At 53.9% G+C, this 22,126-nt stretch overlaps 1 protein-coding gene across 2 annotated transcripts in view; it reads right to left on the bottom strand.

Moving 5' to 3' along the window:
* The window catches only part of Ass1 (argininosuccinate synthase 1), a 46,868-nt gene extending 32,800 nt beyond the window's left edge, over positions 1 to 14,068 (bottom strand). Inside the window, exons 1-5 of one of the 2 annotated variants that reach the window (XM_055599813.1) lie at positions 14,017 to 14,068; positions 9,928 to 9,974; positions 8,056 to 8,165; positions 6,361 to 6,429; positions 4,475 to 4,663 (exon numbers count right to left, since the gene is read on the bottom strand). In XM_055599813.1, coding sequence (XP_055455788.1) covers positions 4,475 to 4,663; positions 6,361 to 6,429; positions 8,056 to 8,160 — 363 coding nt within the window. In that variant the 5' untranslated portion in view covers positions 8,161 to 8,165; positions 9,928 to 9,974; positions 14,017 to 14,068. Of the gene's footprint in view, positions 1 to 4,474; positions 4,664 to 6,360; positions 6,430 to 8,055; positions 8,166 to 8,441; positions 8,635 to 9,927; positions 9,975 to 14,016 lie in introns of those variants that run through there. The other variant, XM_055599814.1, reaches the window with a different exon arrangement.
* Between the last annotated feature and the right edge of the window lie 8,058 nt (positions 14,069 to 22,126).

A 22,126-nucleotide genomic window follows, 5' to 3' on the forward strand; every position in this document is an offset into this window, starting at 1 on the left:
TAGGATCCACATGCGACACTGGTTCGTTGGAAGCCAGCACGTTCTAGCACGAAGCTGCCTCGTCTTAGATTTGCACAGCACACGGCCGAGTGCTACCTGGCCTGGCCACACTTTCCCCACGGCGTCATGTTTCAAGGCACAAAAGGCAGCCTGTGCCTGCCGAGCCGGGCCTCGCTGGTGTCTGCTGACCCAGACGTGGCGGGGGATGGACACCCATCTGTTCAGAAGCTAAGAGCCTTGGAAGAGCTGGACAAACAGGCTTTCTCCATTCAAAGCCTGTCCTAGGCAAGAGCCTAGGGCCCTGCCTTCCCCTTACTGACCCTGGGACGCCCAGAGCTTCCCCAAGTGAGGGATGGGGGAGGGGGACAGTGCCTTATCATGCACCCATGTCTACACACTGGCACACAAGCACATGCGTGCACCACGCTGAGCGCCCATGGGAATGAGAGGGCAGAGGAGGGGTGCCTCCCATCTGCCCGGGGATGGCTCTGCAGATGGTGCCATTTTCAAAACTACCCCCGGCACCCCCAGTCTTAGGCTCATATTTCCAGGCTTCTCTTTCAAATCTAGGGGCCCGGAGCTCTGTGCATCTCTGCAGGCAGGCAGGGCTGCCGCTCACAGTGGAGGGATCATGGGTAAGTAATGCGGCCTTTCTAAAGGGTCCTCTCTGCTTTGGGCTGCTGGGAGGAGGGCCGCCCTGCCCTGGGCCTTCGCACAGGTTGTGCCTGAAGTCCGGGCTACACCCCCTTTCGGTGTCAACTTGCTCTTCTTCCAGGGTGGCCGACTCCATCCTGCCAGCGTGTCTGCTGGCTTTGGTGTCTCTCAGCCCCACAGTGCCTCCAGCTGGCTGTCCTCTGACCCGGCACACGGTGTGCTGGGTTACAGAGTGACGGTGCACACACACAAATCTCAGGGCTGGAGCCGGAGAGATGGAGCAGTGGTTAAGAGCACTGGCTGCTCTTCTGGAGGACCTGGGTTCAATTCCTACCTTCCATATGTCTGTAACTACAGCCTCAGGACATCCAACACCCTCACAGACACACGTGCAGGCAAAACACCAAAGCACATTAAAAAAAAAAAAAAATCTCAGAGCCGAGCACAGTGGCACACACCTGTAATCCCAGCACTTGGGAGGCAGAGGTAGGTAGATCTCTGAGTTTGAGGCCAGCCTGGTCTACAAAGTGAGTTCAGGACAGCCAAGGCTGTACAGAGAGACCCTGTCTCAAAAAAAACCTGAATCTCAGTGTTGGGATAAGAGAGACAGCTCAGCACTTCAGAGTACTTGCTGCCCTTGCAGAGTGACATGATTTTCATTCTCAGCACCTACGTGGTGGCACACAAGCGCCTGTAACCCCAGGTCCAATGCTCTCTTCTGACTTCTGTGGGTTAATTCACATGGAATGTACATCACACACCACCTAGGTAACACACACAAACACACAAAGTAAAAAAAAAAAAAAAAAAAAACAGGTATGGGTGTGGTGGTGCACGCCTTTATCCCAGCACTCAGGGAGGCAGAGGCAGGCGGATCTCTGTGAGTTTGAGGCCAGCCTGGTCAACAAAGTGAGTCCAGGACAGACAAGACTACACAGAAAAACCCTGTCATGGAAAAATATATGTTGTAAAGACTCTCAGTGGTGGGGAGCTAAGCAGAAGATTAGCAAGTTGAAGACCAGCCTGGGGCACACACTCAGACCACTAAAACCAGGGAGGCTGGCCAAGCCTTTAAATCCCAGCACTCAGGAGACAGAGGCAGGGGCTCTGAGGTCAAGGCCAGGCTGGTCTACATGGCAAGTTCTGAGCTAGAACATTGACCCCAGGCCATGGCTCCCAGGTCAAGATAGCAGCAGGCTCATCATTAACCTTCCCCAAAGGCCAGAGACTGACCCTTGAGACTACCCAGGGACCTCTCTGCTCTGGGGTGCCAGTAGCCGGCTCACACTTTGGCCATGGAGTCCTCCCTCCTCAGCGGGACTCTGCCGATATCCTGTTGGGGCCTGCCTCAGCCATCCCTCCAGCATCTCCTCATCCCCGGCCTGGCTCTGCTCTTGGTCACCCTCTCCACCACTGTCTGGGGACAGCTGCTTCCTGACATGTTCAGGCAGCAGTGTGCGCTCCAGACAGCCAGACACTGCAACCAAGTCCAATCCCCAGACCCCTCCAGGCCTCCTCACCCACTCTCCAGAAATTGTCTCCAGAGGCTGGAGGTGGGGGGAAGAGGTGGAGGCTGTGTTACTTGGTGCCATATACATGTGGAGACAGGCGTAGGAGTATCTTTCTGGACACCCAGGTCAGGGACAGCGCAGCCAAGGCGGCTTTGGTTCCCTGGCAGCTTCATTGACCTTCTTGCTCTGGTTTCAGGGGGCCTGAGATGTTTCAGATTGAACCGTCTCCCCTGTGAACAGTGGGAACACTCCCAGGTTTAATCAAAGCAGCTGTAGGACACATGCAGAAAGATCTAGAGTCCGGCTGAGGAAGCCCCACGGTGAACTCAAGCCCCGGGTTGCAGCCTGCAGCCGCAGCGTCCTCAAACCTAAGCCTCTGGTGCCCTCTGGTGGCCATGTGCTACATGCACAGCAAGTGGCCGCTCTCCAGCAGCTTAGCTGGCCTGTCGAGGTGGGCCGGGTTCTGCCTCTTAAAGACAGAACCAAAAGGAAATCCAGTCCCTTGTCTAAGATCATGAATGCTGCTTGGCTAATTCCCATGGGAGGGACCTTCAGAGTCCTCCCCCTAGCTTCGGGCTGCAGCCTCCCAAGATGGGGAGTTCGCTGCCTGCTCATTTCATTTGGAAAGGTGTGGGTGGCTCAGGGGCAGACACTTGTTCTCAGCGACCTGTACCTGTCCTCAGCTCTCTCCAAAGGCCCAGTTCCTGGGTGGCATTTTCACTCTCACGCTTGATCTGAGTGCACAGCTCTGAGCCTGGGGTCTGACCTTTGCTCCCATGGCTGTCTTAGGGAAGATGGCACGAATGAGCTGCCCAGGATGGCCTGCAACATTCACCTCTCATCTGCTCCCCTAATGTGCAGCTAAGCAGACCAGATGCCAGGAAAACTAGGGCCCTCCTGGGGTGTGAGGACAGCTGGCCAGTCTCCCCACCTTCACAGCTACTACTCAGCAGAGTTGCTCTCCAGTGTGCTGGGGTGGGGGTGTCATTATGAGCTGGGATCAGACTCTGCTCGCTCTCCCATAGCAATTCTGTGTCCCCAGATGGGCCACTTGCCTCAGGGACACACTGTTCCCTGGTTCTGCGATTTGTCTACCCGTGTTCATACCCAAAGGGCAGACATCATGAAGACAGAAAATGGTCTTCCTCCTGCCCTCTGCCCTTCAGCAAGCTTATCAGGCATCATTCTCCTAAGGACAGGCAATCGCCTTGAAGAACTCAACTATGTCTTGTCTGTCCCCAGCAGGCACCCTACCCTTGACATGCCAGCCACAAGCCAGCTGAACCAGTATCCAAGACAGTGAAGGAATGTCCAAGGTTTCACAAGCACCTAGTACCTTCCTGGTGGTTGGCTATTTCCAGGGCCACCCTCAGGCGAGCTCTCCTGAGGCCAGCCTTAGCTGCATGTCTCTGTACCTCCACCAGCCCCAGCCCCATAGCAAGATAGCAGGCCTCAAGGTTACAGGCATCAGATGGTTAGGCAGCTGGGGTCTGCTCTAGGCTATTGTCACGGTATCTTAAGAGTAATCAGTGCTGTTAGGAGCCTTGCCTAGCACCACGGGGTCCTCTTTAGCCTGTCTGCACATGCGCAGAGGTGATACTCAAAGCCAGATTCCATGGCCAGACATGGTGGCACATCCCTTTAGTCCTAGTCCTAGAACTGGGGAGGCAGAGTCAGCAGCAGATCTCTGTGAGTTCAGACTAGCCTGGGCTATATAGAGAGAACCTGCCCCCCCCCCCCCAAAAAAAAAGCCAGGTGCCAGATCTAATCCCCAGATTTCTGAGTGTGACTTTGTTTGGTCTTCACAGAGGAAGGTGGATTTCAGTGAGGCCATTAAGGTGTCTGTTATCCAGGAAAACTGCTTTCCTCAAGAAAAAGGGGTAGAAACACATCACCAAGACAGGGGAACAACACTGAGGTCTCTACCCGAAAAGGGACAGGTCCCTGGGGCTGCTGGGAGGGTGGTCTTGAACACAGTCCTCCTCTGGGCCTCTGGAAAGAGCAAGTTACATGTGTCCTTGGCTCTCTGGCCTTCAGAACCCACCCTGCTCTCCAACTCCTTTAGCCCTTTCTAGTACACCCTTGGTGAAATGTGCTGGGACCTGATCTGGGGCTGACGGCGTGTATGACCTTGTGTCAGGTCTACCAGGCAGGTGACAGGGCTTCCATTGTAAAGTTTGGGCACAGGCAGACGACTCACAGCACCCACGCGGAAGGGGCCACCGGCTGCTCAGGCAGCTCTGTAACCCTCAGCCTGCTTTCCCCTCTCTCTCCCATTCGCAGGTCCGTCCCCCCACTCCTCTCCTCACCTTTCCCGTGGCACCGTGAGACACATACTTGGCCCCCTCACGCTTGGCAATTTCCACCTGTTTGCGAGCTATGCAAGGCCTGGCGAGGGAGGTGCCCAGGAGATATCGGTCTTCGTAGAGGGCGCTGGACTGGATAGCAGGCCAGATGAACTCTTCCACAAACTCCTTGCTCACATCTTCAATGAACACCTGAGGGAGAGCAGCTGTGAGAGGGAGCCTAGCAAGGATCAGGGTCCAACATGGACACAGGGAGCCCACAGCTGTTCAATAGCCATGCAAGATCAGAGCCTTTCCTTCTGCAGATCACTGATTCATTCCAGCCAACCACACTGCCAGTCTCCCTTCTGCGCTTCTGGCAGACATTACTAATCAATCCCAATGTACCATCCAGCATCCTTCCCAACATGATGAGACTCTGGTATCTCCTAACATCTGGAACAGAAGCTGTCAACCAGGAGTGAGCTTCCCTAGAAGGAAATTGATAATACCCAGAGATTCGGTTGACACAATTGCTGGATTTGGTGACGGGAAAGAGCTTGGAACAGCTGGTAAATGAAGCTAGGGACACTGCTGAGCATTCCAAATGTCCAGGCCAAGCTGCCACATGTGAAACTCCTGAGACACCAGTTCTGAGGAAGGAGGACCCTTCCAGAAAGATCAGCGAAAACAAATTGTATTGGGGGCTGGAGAGATGGCTCAGCTGCTCAGAGCACCAGCTGACCTTGTACAGGACCCAGGTTTGATTCCCGGCACCCACGGCTGCAGTTCTCGGGGACCCAACACCTTCTTCCGATGTCTGCAGGCACCAGACACACACGGTGCACAGATATGCAGGTACCCATACACATAAAAATTTAAATATATTACACATGGCACCACGGGCTGGGATGCTATTCCCTATTTTCGTTAAGGCAGCGTTCATATAGGAAGCACAAAAGTATCGGTGTGTGACTCCGAATGCTCAGTACAGGGGTCCAAAGGGGTGGGGAAACCAAAACACCTGAGGAGTAGCGGGCACCACACAAGACCCCGAGCAGACACTGGCTGAGGCTCACTCTTGTCCTTGTCACTCAAGAGTGTTTTCCTTCTGCTAGATAAGGGTAAGGAAGCCCCCCACCCCTCCCGTCTCCTCCTCTGAACAGCCCTGCACAGAGGGAGATTCTCATTCCAGGCCTCAGGCAGGGAGTGACTGGGGCCCGAGCCTCTGGCTCCCTCATCTCCTTCTGACCTGCTGTGGAGCCCTGCAGAGCCAAGCAAGTGCAAGGGTCCTGCAGGCAGGTGGGCTACCACCTCTGGAGCATCTCCTGTTCCCTCCCCAAGTGAAAGGTCATGCCATGGAGCAGCTCACAGACCTCTCAGCTACTGAGAGGTTGTGTGAGCGGGCCCATCTGGGGTCCATGTTCCATGTTACCTACACCCAGCATAGGCCTGTCTGTCAAAGGTTAGAGACACAACAGACACTGAGCCTGGCAGGAGTTTCCTGAGTCTGTTAAAAGGATGGAAGGATGGGTAGATGGATGGTTGGAAGAGGGATGAATAGTGAACAGGTGTAGGAGTGGACTGAAAAGAGGACGGAGAGATAAGGGGAGGGGAGGACAAGCCAAAGGATAAAAGGGGAGCTGGATGGATGGGTGACAGGTAGATGAGGGGATGGACCGATGGACAGGTAGATGGATAGGTAGGTTAGGAGGGACATAGATGGATGGATGGATAAGTAATAGGTAGATGAACATATGACGACGGTGTTCATATGCCTCAAAGCAGCACATTGGATCTTGCCCTCCTGGAAGCAAGAGAGCCAACTGGGAAGGGATGCAGGGGATGCAGGGGATGGGAGCTCTGCTGCCCCTCCCATCACACCCCCGCCTCCAGCCTCTCACATCTACCTTTTTGGCTCCAAGCTTCAGCGCCTTCTTCCTGGCTTCCTCAAAGTCTTCCTTCTGGCCAATGTTGGCCTGTGGAGCAGAAACAGAGGCCAGTAAGCCCAGGGCAGAGAGGGTGTGAGAGGATCAAGAGGTCCCTGGGTGAACCCGGCCAGCCATCTGCACACAGCTGGCCTCAGCCACCCCAGAAGTAGGCCCTCATGACGGTGGTGAGGTGGGAGAAGGAGGAAGGGAGCTGAGGGGGGACCTGAGAGGGCGGGGCTCGCAGCAGCCCTGGCACTGGTTTCCCTGGGCTGTCCCTGGCAAGGCTGCTCCTGGCACCTAGGTAGTTGGGTCGCAGATACGTGTTGTGATTACCCCCAGGTCTGAGGCTTCCCCTGAGCCCAGGCAATACTTGCCCTGGTCACAGGAACGGACCAGCTCATCCCAGCTCCCTGGTGGGCAGCGGGCCTGAGCTCAGAGGTGCTCAGCTTATTGTGCCTGTGGACTTGGACCCACAGGCTCTGCTCTCCAGGCCCTGGGTCTTCTCCAGGCCCAGCTGTAAGTTCCTGAGACTGCCTAGCTTTTAAGTCTGGGAGGTGGCAATTCTGGGGACTGTAGGGCTAGGACCGCGCCTCTCTCTCTCTCTCTCTCTCTCTCTCTCTCTCACACACACACACACACACACACACACACACACACACACACACACTTGCCACTCATCAGGTGACTTTGAGCAAAGGGATTTCCCTGCTCTCCCCTTACTGTCTCGTCCTTTGTAGCAGATGATGTGGTCAGCTGACTGCATACAGAGGCCCCCCCCCCCCCCCGGCCAAGGCCAACTTCACTGTCCAAAGCAACAGACTCATTTCCTCAGACAGTCTTCCCTGGGAGGATCTTTTCCCCAGGGATGATGGGAGCAAGCTCCTTATGTCCTCCCCTCCCTCAGCTGACCTAAGTAGCCAAGCTGCCACCATAGAGAGGAATGCCTGGAAGGTTCGACTCCAGCCCATGGGAGGAGCCTGGGCTCTCCTACCAGCCAGTGAGCCTGAGACAGCTGGGTTTTGATTTTGCTAGTTGTAGAAAGGTCAAGAAGGAAGCCATGTGAGGACAGATGAGGGCAGGTGCCTGAATCTAGCCTTGCCTGAAGCCTTCATTTTCCCGGACTTCTGCTATGAGAGGCAAGAACCCCTTTTTGCGTTTTTGCTTTGTTCTTTTGCCTTCAGCTGCTCTGTGTTGGAGTTACAGTTTCTAACTCAGAGGCTTGACTAAAACCAGCTGTGGAGCTGACAACGGGGGTGCAAGGTCACCATTAGGGATGTCGGTGCTCCTGGATGAGGAAGCAGCACCCAGCACAGCATCTCTCTGACCACCTATTGGCCATCCCAAAACTGAAGGCTTCTGCTAGGACTCTGTGCCATGTTGACACACAGGGACCCTCCCCGGGCAGAACAGTAACATACCTAAGGCCATGTCCCTTCCATCCCTGTCACCTTCCTGAGAGCCAGCCTTCCCTGGCTCTGAGGGCCATCTCAAGGCAAAGAATGGAGGCAGCTCAATGACCAAGTCACCATTTCCCTTCTGGCTCAGGACGGTTGTAGGGAGAGAAAAGCCAGGCTTGGTGGAGGGGTGGTGACATGGGGGCAGAAGGAACAGAGAGCAACAGAGGCCAGGCCGGAAGGACTGAGGCACCCACAGGCATGCCGGGCATCTCCTCACCAGGTAGGCGATGACATCATAGCCTTGTTCCTTCAGCCACACGAGGATGCAGGAAGTGTCCAAGCCTCCGCTGTAGGCCAGGACCACAGAGCCCTTGCCGGACATCTTGTCTGGAGAGGGCAAGAAGGGATGCGTGATGGCGAAGGGCCTAAGTCCCTCCTGGCTCCAGCCGCCCCCCCCCCCCCCCGGAGCCCTTGGACAGCTTTAGCCCTTGGATGATAAATCATTGGAATGCTGGGAACAGACTGTCCACCTTCCCGCATGCACCCCTCCTGGAGGACCCTGACCTGACTGCTCTGTATACATCCCCCACACGGGATCCAAGAATGAGGATGGCAGTGGTTGGGGCTAGAGATAAGAAGGCAGATGTTGGAGGCAGACCCTACCAGCTTAAATGAGCCTCTGAGACTGAGGAGCTGGAGCAAGGCCAGTGCCTGAGGAATGTGTGGAGAGTGGGAGGCCGGGAAGGGGTCTGGACTAGAGCGGCAGGCAGCTGACACAGCCTCTTTAGAACTGCTCCTTGCAAGAAACAGTGGGTCTTCAGGGAGGTCAGTGGTCAAGGTCATAGAACAAACAGCTCTAGAACAAAGAGAAAGGCTTGGAACTTGGCTCCTTGCCCAGAAAGTGATGCTGCCTCCCGCCTTCGGGTGGACAGGAGGCCATGCGATAAGACACTTGGTTGTAGGCTCTTCTCCCTTCTTCACTCACTGGAATTTGAGGTGCCCTGTCACCCTCTGTTTTCAAGGGGTAGTAACTCTGAGAGACCCAAAAGACCCCCGCTATTTCTGTTATTCAACTCTAAAGGGCCTCAAAGACAGAGTCTCTTGTGGGAGATGGAAAAAACGGGCCCAGAGAGAGGAAAAAGACAGGCAGAACCTTGCTGTAGCCTGGGGCTCTTTCCCAGCAGCCTCCATAGGTATTCTACCACAATCACCCCACCCTTCCACTAAGGTACTAGATGTCGTGTCTCTGTGTCATCCCAGCTGTTTCTCCTGCCCCACAGGCTCCCTGAGAGCCCTTAGTCTGCATTCTAGCATGCCCTGTAAGTGGCCCTAAGGGCAGGTGCTATCTAGAGTGCCCGCCATGCTGAAGAGCTAGAGGAAGCTCGGGGTCCTAAACTCAGCCACACCCAGGTGGTAATATGTCAGGGGGCAGCAGGGCCAGATGAGGACCCAGGCCTCAGTGTCTCACATTTCCACTGGGGTCGCATGGCAGATACTGACATTATGATTCCTAACAGTAGCAGAATTACAGTTATAAAGTAGCACAATCAACATGAGAAACTGTATCAAAGGGTTGAAGCATTAGGAAGGCTGAGAACCACTGCCCTCTGGCAAAGGCAGCTAAGGTCCTTATTAGATGTCCCTGGGGACAGGGCGTCGGACAGTCCTGCACAGACCTAGGGAATGCTGCAGGCTCACCTGGCTGCCATCACTACCATGAAGACTGTTGGGCTCCGCTCCCTGAGCTCTGGTGGCTTTCCCAGGCCACCCAGCACCAAGCTGCAGGTGGATTTGGGAGCTTGAGCAAAGACTATGCAGCCCCTCCCTCCCCCCAGGGCCACTCTCTAGTCAGGAGATCTCTCACAGGCCCTGCTGCTACCCTTGGGACTTAAAGAGGCAGACACCTCAGGAACAATGTGGTTGGTGTAGGGGCTGGTTCTCCTGGCTGCCTACAGTCTCCAACAGGCGGCACCTGCCTGCCTGCCCACCCCCAGCCAGCTGCCCTGGACCTGGGCTGCCGGTGACTCAGCAGGTCTTGACCCTGAGAGCCAAAAGATGGTGCCCATGGCAACTGCAGCTAGGCAACTGGCCACGAAGGATAGACGGAAGGAGTGAGAAGAAAGGCGGAAAGGACCAAGGTGGAAAATACCTGGATGGCAGTTCCTGGAGTCTGTCTTTCTGGCCGGGTGAACCACTCTGTAAAGGCAAATGTGATTTTGAGACCCATGTGGCCATTTGATGCTGTGAGTGCCCTGCCTGAATCAAGAGACACGGAGACCCGCGTCAGCCAAGCATGCGCTCTACCACTGAACTTCACCCCAGCCCCTCGCTGCACGCACAGAAATCACCCAGTTTGACACGTTTTGTAGGCATTACCCAGGATGCCATTGTCACACTCCAGCCAGCTCAGGGAAAGCCCCTGCTTCATAAGCCTGAGGCCTGAGTTCAGAGCCCTGGCAACTGTTTTAAAAGCCGGGTGTGATGGCTTGTAATCCCAGAGGCGGGGACAGGCAGCCCCGGAGCTCACAGGCCAGCCAGTCTACCCAAATCAGCGAGCTCTGGTTTCAGTAGAGAGGAGGCTGGGGTGACGGCTCCCTGTTGAGGGCACTGGCTGCCCTTGCAGAGGACCTGGGTTTGATTCCCAGCACCCATACGGTGGCTCACGCCACATGTAACTCCAGAGGATTTGGCACCCTCTTCTGGCCTCTGTGAGCACTGCACACAATTGATGCTCACCCACAACACATTAAGTGAAAAGGAACAGGGGTAAATGCGGAGAGTGACTGAGGAAGACATCCAGTGTTGACCTCTGCCCCCCTCCCCATATATATATATACAACAACAGATATCACATCAGGGCTGTGAGCAGTATCGATCTACCTTGTGGGTCAAGCCTGCACATCCCTCTGAAGGTGCAATGGGTGGTAGGGAGTTCTCAGACATCTTAGGGTGTCTGGGGAACGGATGCTGCCTGCAGACCCACCCAGCTCTTACTGGTGACTTCCTCCTCCCGGCCCCTTCCAGTGAAGGATGCCGGAAGCCAAGAGGGTGAAAAGGGGGTGGGGCTCCACCGGCACAGGTCAAACCCCCGTCCTGACTGCCTGGCCTCAGTGGTTCCACGGAGCTTCTACCCCCATTAGGGCACACATCCCACTTGGTTCTAATCTGCTCCTGCCATGAGCTTCGTGGAGGGAGCCATCTCCCAGGGCACCCGGGGAGGCCCTCAGCACTTCAGAGCAGCTGCTGCTCTTTGGAGGTCTGTTCCCTGTGGATGCCCTGACACGTGGGCCGCTGTGTTGCTCTGGGGCCTTCCCTGGGCTGGGCAGTGAGAAGGGTGTGTCCAGCAAGGAGCGTGTGCCTAGGACACAGCCTGTCACGTATGTACCTGCCTTTGTGTGTATCTTTGTACCCCTAAGATTGGGTACCTGAGAAAATGTCTCTGTGTGATTGAGGGGTGTGCACCTGAGCACGCGCGCGCGCGTGTATGCACACACAAGCCATCCTTTGTAAAAATGCTGGGCTTGAAGCCACAGCCTGTGAGCGGGGCACGTACCATCTTCAGATCTCCATCTCCATCTGAACAGGCGTCAGTAGCAGCCTGTCCCTGAAGGTAACGTGCGTTGAGACTCTTGGGTTTGCGTTCCAGCCTCTTTGGTGCTGAGCAGTACCCTGGCTGGCCTGATAGGTGTTTCCTGGGCATTGGCCAGCTGGCTCTGACTGGAGCCACAGAGAATGTCACCTGTTCTGCTAACTAACACAAGCATGGCCTTCTCTTCCTGCCCTGACAACTAGTCACCAGATGACAGACAGCTACCTGGGCTGTCCATCCATCCCCTCTCCAGCTGCTGCCATCCTCACTCACTTCAGATTGGCTTGTCATTACTTCTCTTTTGAAACCCCAACAGTACCTGGCCCCGAAGATTCTAAGTTCACCTCTCCTATTTTGTGTGATAAACCTAGACTGCAATCCCAATACTGATCAGCAGGAGGCGCACATCCTCCTACCCGACCCAGCCTGCTTTCATTTGATGAGCCAAGGAGGCAAGTAGGGAGACTGAGCAGGTTTTACTAATCTCTGGTGAGAGATACCCAAACCTTGCTAGTCTAGTTGTCCTGGCAGGTGTGAAGACACTTGTATCCATTCCTCTGGCTCTCAGACTGCTGAAACAATGGACCCCAAGGAACTAGAATTTCCCAGGAATCTTAGGCTGGGGGAAGGGAAAAGCTAAAGCACTGGTGCAAGCCAGAGAAGGAACCTTTCTCCCAAGAGGCCAAGCATGGTGGTGCACACCTTAAGTCTCAGCACTTGGAAGGCAGATGCAGGGGGATCTCTGTGGGTTTGAGGCCAGCCTGGTTCCAGGCCAGCCAGGGACGCACAGCTTCTTGTCTCAAGAATAAATACGTAAGCAAACAAACTGTGAAAGCAGATGTCTTGCAGTTAAGATAATGATGGCCCGGCCACACCTTGAGCAAGACTGCTCAGTATGCTTGCCTCTTGCATTATTTAAACCTAAACCTTGTGTCAGGATGCCAAAGTTTCGCTATTAACTGTCTCTTTAATTGCGTTATGGGGGAAAGCTGGCGGAGCTTTTAAGGGCAGCCAGGGCCTGTGCTCTGATGCCAACAGCTCCATTTTTAATGCTACCATCAAGGGGTCTCTGGATACCCAGCCTTTCTCAAGTCTAGGGAGAAACCAATCTCAAATGAGGGAGGAGCTAGGTCCTTGGGAAATCAACTCTGCCCAAAGCCTTCAGCAAAGACAGGCTGTGTGCTCCCAGCCCGGTGGAGGCATCTGGCTGACCTCGGGGCATCCAAGGTAAAGATGAGATGGGCCATGAGAAAATGCTGGTGCAGCAGGTGGGCTGAGGCTTGGCTCCACCCCAAGGCTCCTGGACTGTCTGGCTTCCTAAGCCCAGAGCTGGCAGGCAGTTGGGCAGGGGCGGGGGCACAAGTATAACCAAGGACGATAAGAGTGTGGGCTTCCTGTTTGGTCCTACCCTGTGCTTGGCCTCTGCAGAGAGGTTGGGGGAGGCGGCAGACGAACAGAAGTCACCCTTCATTTATGGAGTCCACAGGCAACTGGGTAGAGCCAGAATTCCTTGGGCAGCCCTTTCAATGCTCTCCAGCTTTGGCTGGATTGTGAAAAGACCCTGAGAGAGGGGGTGGGGGCTTGAAAGGAGACTATTGCGTCCCTACCCAGCCCAGCTCTTGGCTCCCTCTGCTGCCCCCTCCTTCTGAAGGCCTTGTCCTAGGGGGAAGGGGACCCATTGAGCAAGTGTGGCAGACCGTGGCCACAGCTCCCAACAGTTTACTGAGCTCTTGGACAGCTTGTGATCCCCTGTTCAGCACAAGGCTGTTGCCCCAGAGCTGGGAGGGTGACGTCAGGCATCACCTGCCGGGTCGCTGGCCAGGAGGAGGAGATGCAAGGGGAGGGATCAAAGGAAGGGTTCTCCTGGTCTACCCCCCGGGGAAAGGGCAGGTCTGCTCCTGCCACCACACTCATAGCCTGACAGCCCCACTTTACAGAGGGGAATACTGAGAATGCAGCTGTTTCTCCTGGAGATTTCCCTCCATATCACGTCGATCCCGCCTCCCTGGAGAGGGGTCCAAGGCGGTAACAACTCAGAAGCAGACGTTTCCTGCGAAGGGGCTCCTCCCAAACGGCCAGCCAGCCAGCAGGAAGCCCCACCCAGACTGAGCCTTGCACTGCACACCACCGGGAAGGAAAACTAGTCGCAGCCTAGGACCTGGGCGGGGTAGACACGGTCCGCGTGTTCACCTGAGCAGGACAAGCTCAGATTCAGGAGAAAGCCACAAGTCCAGGCCCCTTAGGGCGAGGAGGGACTGGTCCTCTTCCTCACTTTGAGACACAGGCCTGTAGATAGACGGTGAGTCCGATCCAGCTCGGAGAGGGAATCAGAAGCCCCCAACCCTCTGGACTCTACTTGGAGCCTTCGCAACACACGGGCATCGTGGTTAAAAAAGGAGAATACAGAAGGGACCTCTATACTCCACTTGTTCCCCAGACCCTGGCACTTGTGCTCCTCGCTGGATTCCCTAGGCAGAAGGAACGTGTGCGTCACAGCAAACCCGGGCATCAGGCTCCTTCCTTCCACCGACAGCGCGGCCCCTCGGGAGCGCCTTGTGCCCACCCTTGCAGCTGCTCGCTCCCTCTGGGATTCCTAGGACTTGACCCCGGCTAGAGACTGGGGACCAAGAGGGACCCGGAACTTCTTACCAGTGAGCCCAGGCGGCAGTGGCAGACGGAGCAGCAGAGCCGGGAGTGGCGCGCATCACGGTTTATAAGCACAGGGCCTGGGGGGCAGGAACCCGGGACACGTGGGAACAGGAGCGCGACAGGCCCCGCCCTCGGGCCCGGCCCCCACTCCGAGCCTCTCAGAGCTCTTGGCCACCTGCGGGGTGGGCGTGGCCCGCCGCTTTCTCCCTGCTGGCCCCTCCCTCGTCCCTTGGCGCCAGCACAACCTCCGCGGGCGCACGGGCGTGGGTCCTTGAAGCTTAGGTTCCCCCCACTCCCGCCCCCTGATCGTGGCCGGCTGGTGGCGCCTCGGAGGGCGGCAGAGGCTGGAACCCGCGTGACTGGCAGTTGAAAGCGCTTCAAGGCGAGGGTGAAGATGCAAATTGCTCAGGCTCAGAGACTGTGTACCCACCTCATTTAGTGACTGAAGCACCTGCCCTCGGAGGCCCTCGCTTCCCCTAACGATAGCCCCCAAGCCAGAGCCAAGGGTCCACAGGATAAAACACGAAGGAGTTGGCCAAGGAAGGCCCGGCATCCTAAGCCTGGCACCTGCCCAGATTGCCCTGGGCTCTCAGTAAATGGAGAATCAAAGCCTGGCTGTCTGCTGATCCATCAGAAGGTAGGGAAGGTTGAGGTTCACAGAGGTGAAGCCGCTGGAGCCGGAAGGCTGCGCTGGAGGTTTCCCAGCCTGCCTGAGCCCTGCAGCTCACAGGACAGCCCCTGTCCAGTGAACTGCAGCTCTCAGGTAGATTTTTTTTTTTTTTTAATTTTCAACATAACATTATTTTAGTGAAGATTATAGAAGTGAAGATTTGAAACACATTTTAACATTCAGATGCAATATGTATGTTGTGTTTTCATATAATTGACTATGACATAAATTTTAATACAATTCATATTACAACAAGGATGGAAAATGAAGGTCATTTACAAATTAGTGGAAAACCTTGAACAGTAAAATATTTGTGTGCCAAAAATATCTTTTTTTTTTCATTACATTAATCACTATAATTTTTCCTTAGGGATAAAGGTACATGTACTTCTAAACAATAATGTTTTCTAATGATTTCTATGTAACAACTTTTTATCAGGCTTAAAAAATCAATTCTAACCCCAGCCAGCTCCACACCCATGCTTTGTCCTACCTGCCTCACTGCGTTACCCTTGGACTCTGGGTGTCCTGTGGGGTTCATCCAAGCCCCTTTCTCTGTCTCCTGGTTTTTCAAGGCTAGAAACAGCAGCTGTGGGGCCAACTAGGAGGGAGAAAGTGTCAGACATATTTGCAAACACTATTCTAGCTGCAGGATTCTCTAGAGCTCCTGGCCCTGTCCTCCAATCCAAATGTAGCCCAAGATGTTTAGAGACGCCAGTTAGCCAGAGGCAGCTTGAGGCACCTGCTAAGAGACTATGACAACTTTTGAGCCACTTTGAGGCCATTCCTTTCCACTTACAGACTCAGCTTCCTCTCGGTAGGGCTGGCCCAGAAGGCAGGGCAAATATCTGTGTTAATCTACTGTTTCCATCTTCACTGCTACCTTTTACGAAATATGTAATTTTTAATCCAGGTTCTACAGTCAGGAACTGCAGCACAGAGAGAGTGTGTGTCTTCCCCAGGGCCACACAGCAAGTCTGGGACACAGCAGAATTAGAACCCAGCAGTTTGATTTATGAGCACCAGGAGGCAGAGGTCAAGGGCAGGGCCTTTAGCTGGCTCCTGGACCAGCCACATACTCTGCATTCCTCCACCTTGGAGGTGGACACTCAGTCAGGCCAGTCTTCATTCTGCAAACCAGTTCTGGAATCTAGGTGGAACATGACCCAAAAGGATTCACCCCTGGAAATGAATCACTGTGACCTTTGACCTTCACCTTTCCCCCTTCCCACACCAAGGTCAGGGCTCCTTAAGAATCTAGATTAGTGATTTAAAAAAGAAAGAAGGAAAGGAAGGGAGAGAGAGAGAGAGAGAAAGAAAGAGAGCGAGAGGACAGGTTCTCTGTACGTATCCCTGGCTGGCCTAGAACTCGATATGTAGACCAGGCTGGCCTTGACCTCTTGGAGATTCACCAGCTTCTGCCTTCTGCACATCTCCACCTCCTCCACACTCTCTACCTCCTTGTTTTACTCAGACCACAGGAGTTTTCTTGCTCCAATTTTCATCATGCTCATTTCCCTGCTCAACTAGATTGTCCTTCAGCCCTTTCTCTATCCAGCAGTCTGAGGCTTTGAGCAGGTCACACACACACACACACACACATACACACACACCTTCAAGGTCTTTGATGGGCCAGTAAAATGGCTCAGCAGATAAAGGCACTTATTACCAAGCCTAATGACCTGACTTTGACCCACTGGACCCACACAGAGAACCAACCGACTCCTCCAAGCTGCCCTTTGACAGCCACAGGGGCACCAAGGCACACATGCAAACCCCCAAGGCACAGTACATGAAAAGAAAAGAAAAAATTCTTTGGTGATTTAGCACTCTGTCCGCCATGTTAATTTATGGCTGTTCTAAGTGATCGTGTAAGTGTGGGTCTGTTTCTTTCGCTGTGTTCTGTTGCATTGGTTTATTTATATGTGGTCATGCCATTGGTTCTGTGCTGTCTTGGTTCTTATAGCTTTACAGTGAGTCCTGAAGTTTAGGAAATGACCTTTTGGCTATCTGTCGTCCTCTTTCATTTCCATGAAAGAGCAGAAACACCCTGTCTGTAAAAAGCCTGGGGCCAGAGCTGGGACTCAGTCATCAAAGTGCTCGCCTGCCATGCACAAAGCCCTGGCTCCAGCTCCAGCACCACAGGGACCAGCTTCAGTAGCACACACCTGCAATCCCAGCATCTGGGACATAGAGGCACGAGGATCAGGAGTTCAAGGTCATCCTTGGTTACATAGTGAGTTTGAGGCCAGCCTGGGCTTCGTGAGAACCTGTTCCCTACTTGTTGGGCTTTGGGTGTGGTGCTGGCTATTGAGCCCAGGGCTGAGTTAGTGTTCTGAGTTATCCCCACAAATCTCTACACGTAAATCTACACACCAGCTCAGGAAAGAAGACAATCCTGCATATTCCAGTCCATGAACATGGTACATCTCTATATCTTCTTAATTTTTCTTAACACACAAAAAAAAAACCCCTCAAAATATTTAAAAAAATATTAATTGGTATAAAGTAAGCAACAAGAAAGGCGTGGAAAGAGTTGCTTCAGTCTGTGGGAGGCGACGTCCTGATGTGGCCTTCACTGTGGAGGATCCAGGTCCCCAACTTAAACTAAAGATGTGTCCAAGAAACCATGACTTATATGTTCTTTTGGGGGACGGGGCTGAGATGGGGTCTATCATGTAGCTCTGGGCTAACCTGGTGCTCTCCATGGAGCTCGGGCTCCTCTCAAATTTGCACGGTCCTCTTGCCTTTGCTTCTGAGTGTTGGGGTTATAGACTGCACCACCACGCCCAGCTACACTTCATTCATTGTTTATTTGCCAGGGCCGGGGGTTGTAGGCTTTGGCAATGCACAACCAACTGGGCTACAACTGGAGCCTTGAAGGACACAGTCTTGAGAGTCAGGAAGCTACCCCTAGTTGAACGTGGACTCTCAGGCAATAATGTTTTAAATGTATAGACTAAGGTGGGTTTGTGGCATAGGTCTTTGTCCCATTTCTTGGGAAATGGACAGTAGATGAAATTGAGTTCGAGGCCAGCCAGGCAACACTGTGAAGCCCATTTCAAAAGACAAAGAGAAATGCTGTCTAGATAGCAAGACACCAAACTGGAAGAGATGGGGTTAATAAATTGAGACTTGAGGAGTATAGCTCAGACAGAGCACTTGACTAGCGTGCATGGAGCCCTGGGTTCAATCCCCAGCGCAGCATGAACCAAGCATGGTGGCTCATACTTGTAATCTTGTCACTTGGGAGGTAGAGGTAGGTGGATCAGGAGTTCAAGGTCATCCTCAGTTATATACTGAACTTGAGGTTAGCCTGGGACTCTTGAGATCCTATCACACACACACACACACACACACACACACACACACACACACACACGTCTCTCTGTGAGTATATATACATTTGTGGGTGCTGCTGAAGAGTCCAGAAGAGAGTGTCGGGTGTTTATCATGGGTGTTACCCTATCACCCTCAGTGCCTTGGAGCTGGGGCTATAGGTGGGGGACCCTTGGCTTGTCATGTGGGTGCTGGGATCCAAACTCCGATCCTCAGGACTATGCAGTGTGGCAGGCAAGATCTCTCCAGCCCCCTGAGTGGGGTCCGCACCTCTTCTAGGATCAGAAGCAGACACCAGTGCCCTTGTCTGGGCCATTATCCGTTGTGTTCCTATGCATGGACATACCAGGGCTGCTTCCCAGGCATGAGGCCTGTTCTTGCAGTGTGCCCTTTGCTCGTGGCGGGGGTCTTTGGTCCTTCTAATCCTTCCCCTCCTCCTTCTAACCATATACCGTCACCGTAGCACACAGCAGAGTCCTGATGTCTCTAGCAGCACGATTCAAAGACCATGAGGCTCTGGCCCCTCTGCTGTGGCCTTAGCTTCACCCTTGCCTCACCCTGGCTTCCTGCGCCCACCACATGCTCACCACACTGTCTGAGGCATGCTCTGTCTGGCAGCCAGGTGGTCTCTTGAGGTACAGCTTGGACTGTTGTGATCACTTGTGCTGAAGGACAGACTCTATGTATGTGATCTCCCAGCAACCCATGGACCTACATACTCTTAGTTTATGTGCACAGCTGTGGAGAGGCCTCCTCCCGGCTTCTGTCCTCTGCCACCCAAGGGTCCTATAGCTGCTAGTGACAGAGGAGTCAAGAGTGTATTCAAGGTCCTTGCTCTGCAGAGTCCTATGGTTGGCACCAGAAGGCACTGTGCCACTGTTCAAGTTTGGGCAGAATGACCAGAACAGAGAATGACCTCCAGGCCGGACCTCTGCTTGCCACTCTCACCCAGAGGGACACGGAGTCCAGTTGTTGGCTTCTTGGAAAAGCTGCATCAGAAGGTTTAATGAGTGACCTGCTGGGCGGAGCTGTTTTCCACCCGGATGGTGGGAAGAGCCTCAGAGGTCAGGTTTCCCAGAGGCTGGGTGGCTAGATGGGGCTGTGACCAATGGCAGCTGGCAGTGACAGGGCAGTAGTGGAAAACAGCTCTTGTGAGGCTGGGCCCAGCTGCAGCGCCAGCAGAGACACCTCCGGAAGAAGCTCCTTTATGAGTCAACAGCTCCTGTGGTTGACCTGGGGCAAACTTGGTCTCCACTAACTGGCCGAATGATGCTGGGAAAGTCACTTTTCTCACTAGCCAGTTTCACAGCCTCAGACAGACAAGGGACAAAGGGAGAAAAAGCAGAGCCGGCTCCTGGGGAAGGGACACCCCTCACTGCCTTCCTTAAGCCCTTCCTCCCCATCTAACCTTGGCCTCCTCTCCTCTCCTCACCGCTGCTGAACAGTCTAACACTGAGACTGACAGCAGCTTAGAGCCATGTCAGAGCAGTCAGAAAGCCACGTGGCCACAAGCAGGGTGCTCTCCTCTGAGCCTCCATTCCTGCGTCTGTCAAATGGGGACATTATTCCTCGCCCCGGGAGCCTCTGGGAAAATAAATATGCTCAAGTTCAAGAAGGAATAGCTGGAGATTCACCAGATAGTGGCTTTACAACCCAGAGGGCTTGGGTGAGACCGGGGAACGTAGACAAGAGGGCCACAGGGAAAGGGCTGTGCTCAGCTTGCAAGAATGACCGCCACTGCTTGTCAGCCCCAGGGGGAGGCCCTGTCCTCCTCAGGGCTACAAAGTTCATAAAAAGTTGACAGGCCAGCAGAAAAACATCCCAGGCTCTGCTTCCTGACCCTTGAGTTTTCAGGAGGAGGGTTCATCCCAAGACCTTCATGCACGGCCCTGAGATAGATGGGATCTGGTGGCTCGGAACACCTCCTCATGCCTTTCCCCCACATCCTTCTGTCTCCAGCCTGGAGTTCCAACCAAAGCGGCTAAGAGGGGTGAGGCATTTTACAGCTTTCCTGTTATAAGCGGTTGAAAGAAGAAAATTTCACGGTGTGAAAATACCAAACTTGCAGGGTGGTGGTGGCACTCGCCTTTAATCCCAGCACTCGGGAGGCAGAGGCAGGCAGGTCTCTGTGAAGCCAGCCTGGTCTGCAAAGTTAGTCCAGGACAGTCAGGGCTACACAGAGAAACCCTGTCTCAGAAAGGAGGGAGAGAGAGAGAGAGAGAGAGAAAGAGAGAATACCAAGCTGAAAATGCAAGCATCAGGAAGAACCCCCAGGGACCGGGCACCTGCTGGGGCAGTATTCTACCACTGAACTAACTCAGCTCCTGCTAGTGAAGCTTCAGTGGAGCAATACACACCCACAGATGCCTGTGTTGTCTCTAGCTGCTTTGGCACTCTGAAAGCACGAGGGGTGAGTTGCAACAGAAACGAGATGTCCCGAAAAGCCAGAAACATTTACTCTTTCATCCTTTACAGAGTAGTGCGCAGAACCCCGGCTTGACATAAACAGGACATGGAGGCACGTGCCTATAATCCAGACACCCAAGGTTATCTGCAGCTAAATCATGAGTTTGGGGTCACCCTGGGCCACATGAGAACCTGTTGCAACAAACAAACACCCAACAAAACAAACAAACAAAAGTGAAAAGAAAGTAGATGTGCCCTGGGGAAAATTGTTGGCTGTTCAGACAGCCTCTAGACTAGAGGTTGGAAGCATGGTGTGTGAATAAGAGCACTAGCTGCTCTTGCAGAGGGGTTCGGTTCCAACACTCACCTGTAACTCCAGCTCGAGCCTAGATATCTAGGAGTGGTGAGGCACACCTGCAGTGCACTTGGGAGGCCAAGGGAGGATTGTGGTGAGTTCAAGGCCAGCCTGGGCTACAGAACAAGGCTTTCTCTGGGTCCTAGATGGGAAAAAGGAGTAGTCAGGGAGAGATGGCTGTCAAGGTGAGCCAGGTTGGCAGGGAGGAATGAATTACCTCTAAACCTTCTGCACAAGAGACTGGCTACCCATGGTTATGTATGGGGGCGGCTGACAAAAAAGGCAGGTCATGGAGGCAGGTGCTTTCCCAACTAGAGAGAGGAGCAAAGGCATGGGGAAAGCAATGCTGGGGCCAGCCTGCAGGGGCACCTCAGTCCCTCCAGGGCACTATCCCTGGCCCAGCCCCAGGACCCCACTTTTCTGACTCAGTTCCCTTTCTCCCCTTTCCTCAGCAATCCCCAACCCCACTGCTAGACCCTTCCCTTTCAAGACCAGGACCCCTCGCTGCACCTACAGCTGCAGCTCTCTCCCTCCCTTCCTTCATCAGGTGTCTGCTCAAAGGTCACCTGTTCAGTGAGGTCTACCCCATTTGTCGACCTGAGGGGCTGGGGCTGCTGTAGCTTAGCCAGTCTGACATGGAGGCTGACTGGGCTTATGTACAATGAAATCGCTCTCTCTCTCCGTGAGGGCAAGAGCATCTGGAATCTCTTCAGCCCCAATCCTGTTGAATACTGCACTAGCTCCGCAGGCATCTACATATAACCATATCTCTATAGCGTTTTCCTTCCCTCTCCCCATTTCCTGCCCCTCCTCATCTCTATTGCCATGTATTTGCCTTGCATGTGTATGGGCATGTTTGTATGTGTGCAAACATGGGTGATGCTCCCTAGGGACACTGTGCACTTTTAAAAATAACTTATTTGTGTGTGTCGTGTATGTGTGTGTGTGTGGTGTGTCTATGTGTGGTATTTGTGTGTCACAGCACAGCTGCGGCGGCGTTCAGGGGATAACTCTTGGGGGTGACTTGTCTCCTACCCTGGGATCTAGAGACCAAGGTTGTCATCAGGCTTGCATGGCAAGCACTGTTACTTGCGGAGCCATCCACCTTATCTCTGCAACAGAGCCTCTGCTTGGCCTCGGGAGTACTCCTCTGCCTGGCAGGGGTCCGCTTGCCTCGGCCTCCGCAGGCCTGGGATTGCAGGCGTGGGCCATCATGCAAGTAAATGGGTTCTAGGAATCAAACGTGCGCTTGCAAGACAAACCCTTTACCAGTGTTGCCATCCATCCAGCCTTACACACACACACACACACACACACACACACACACACACACACACACA

This window comes from Psammomys obesus, unplaced genomic scaffold (assembly GCF_907164565.1).
Source record: "Psammomys obesus unplaced genomic scaffold, mPsaObe1.curated_primary_1811, whole genome shotgun sequence".
Lineage (NCBI taxonomy): Eukaryota > Metazoa > Chordata > Mammalia > Rodentia > Muridae > Psammomys > Psammomys obesus.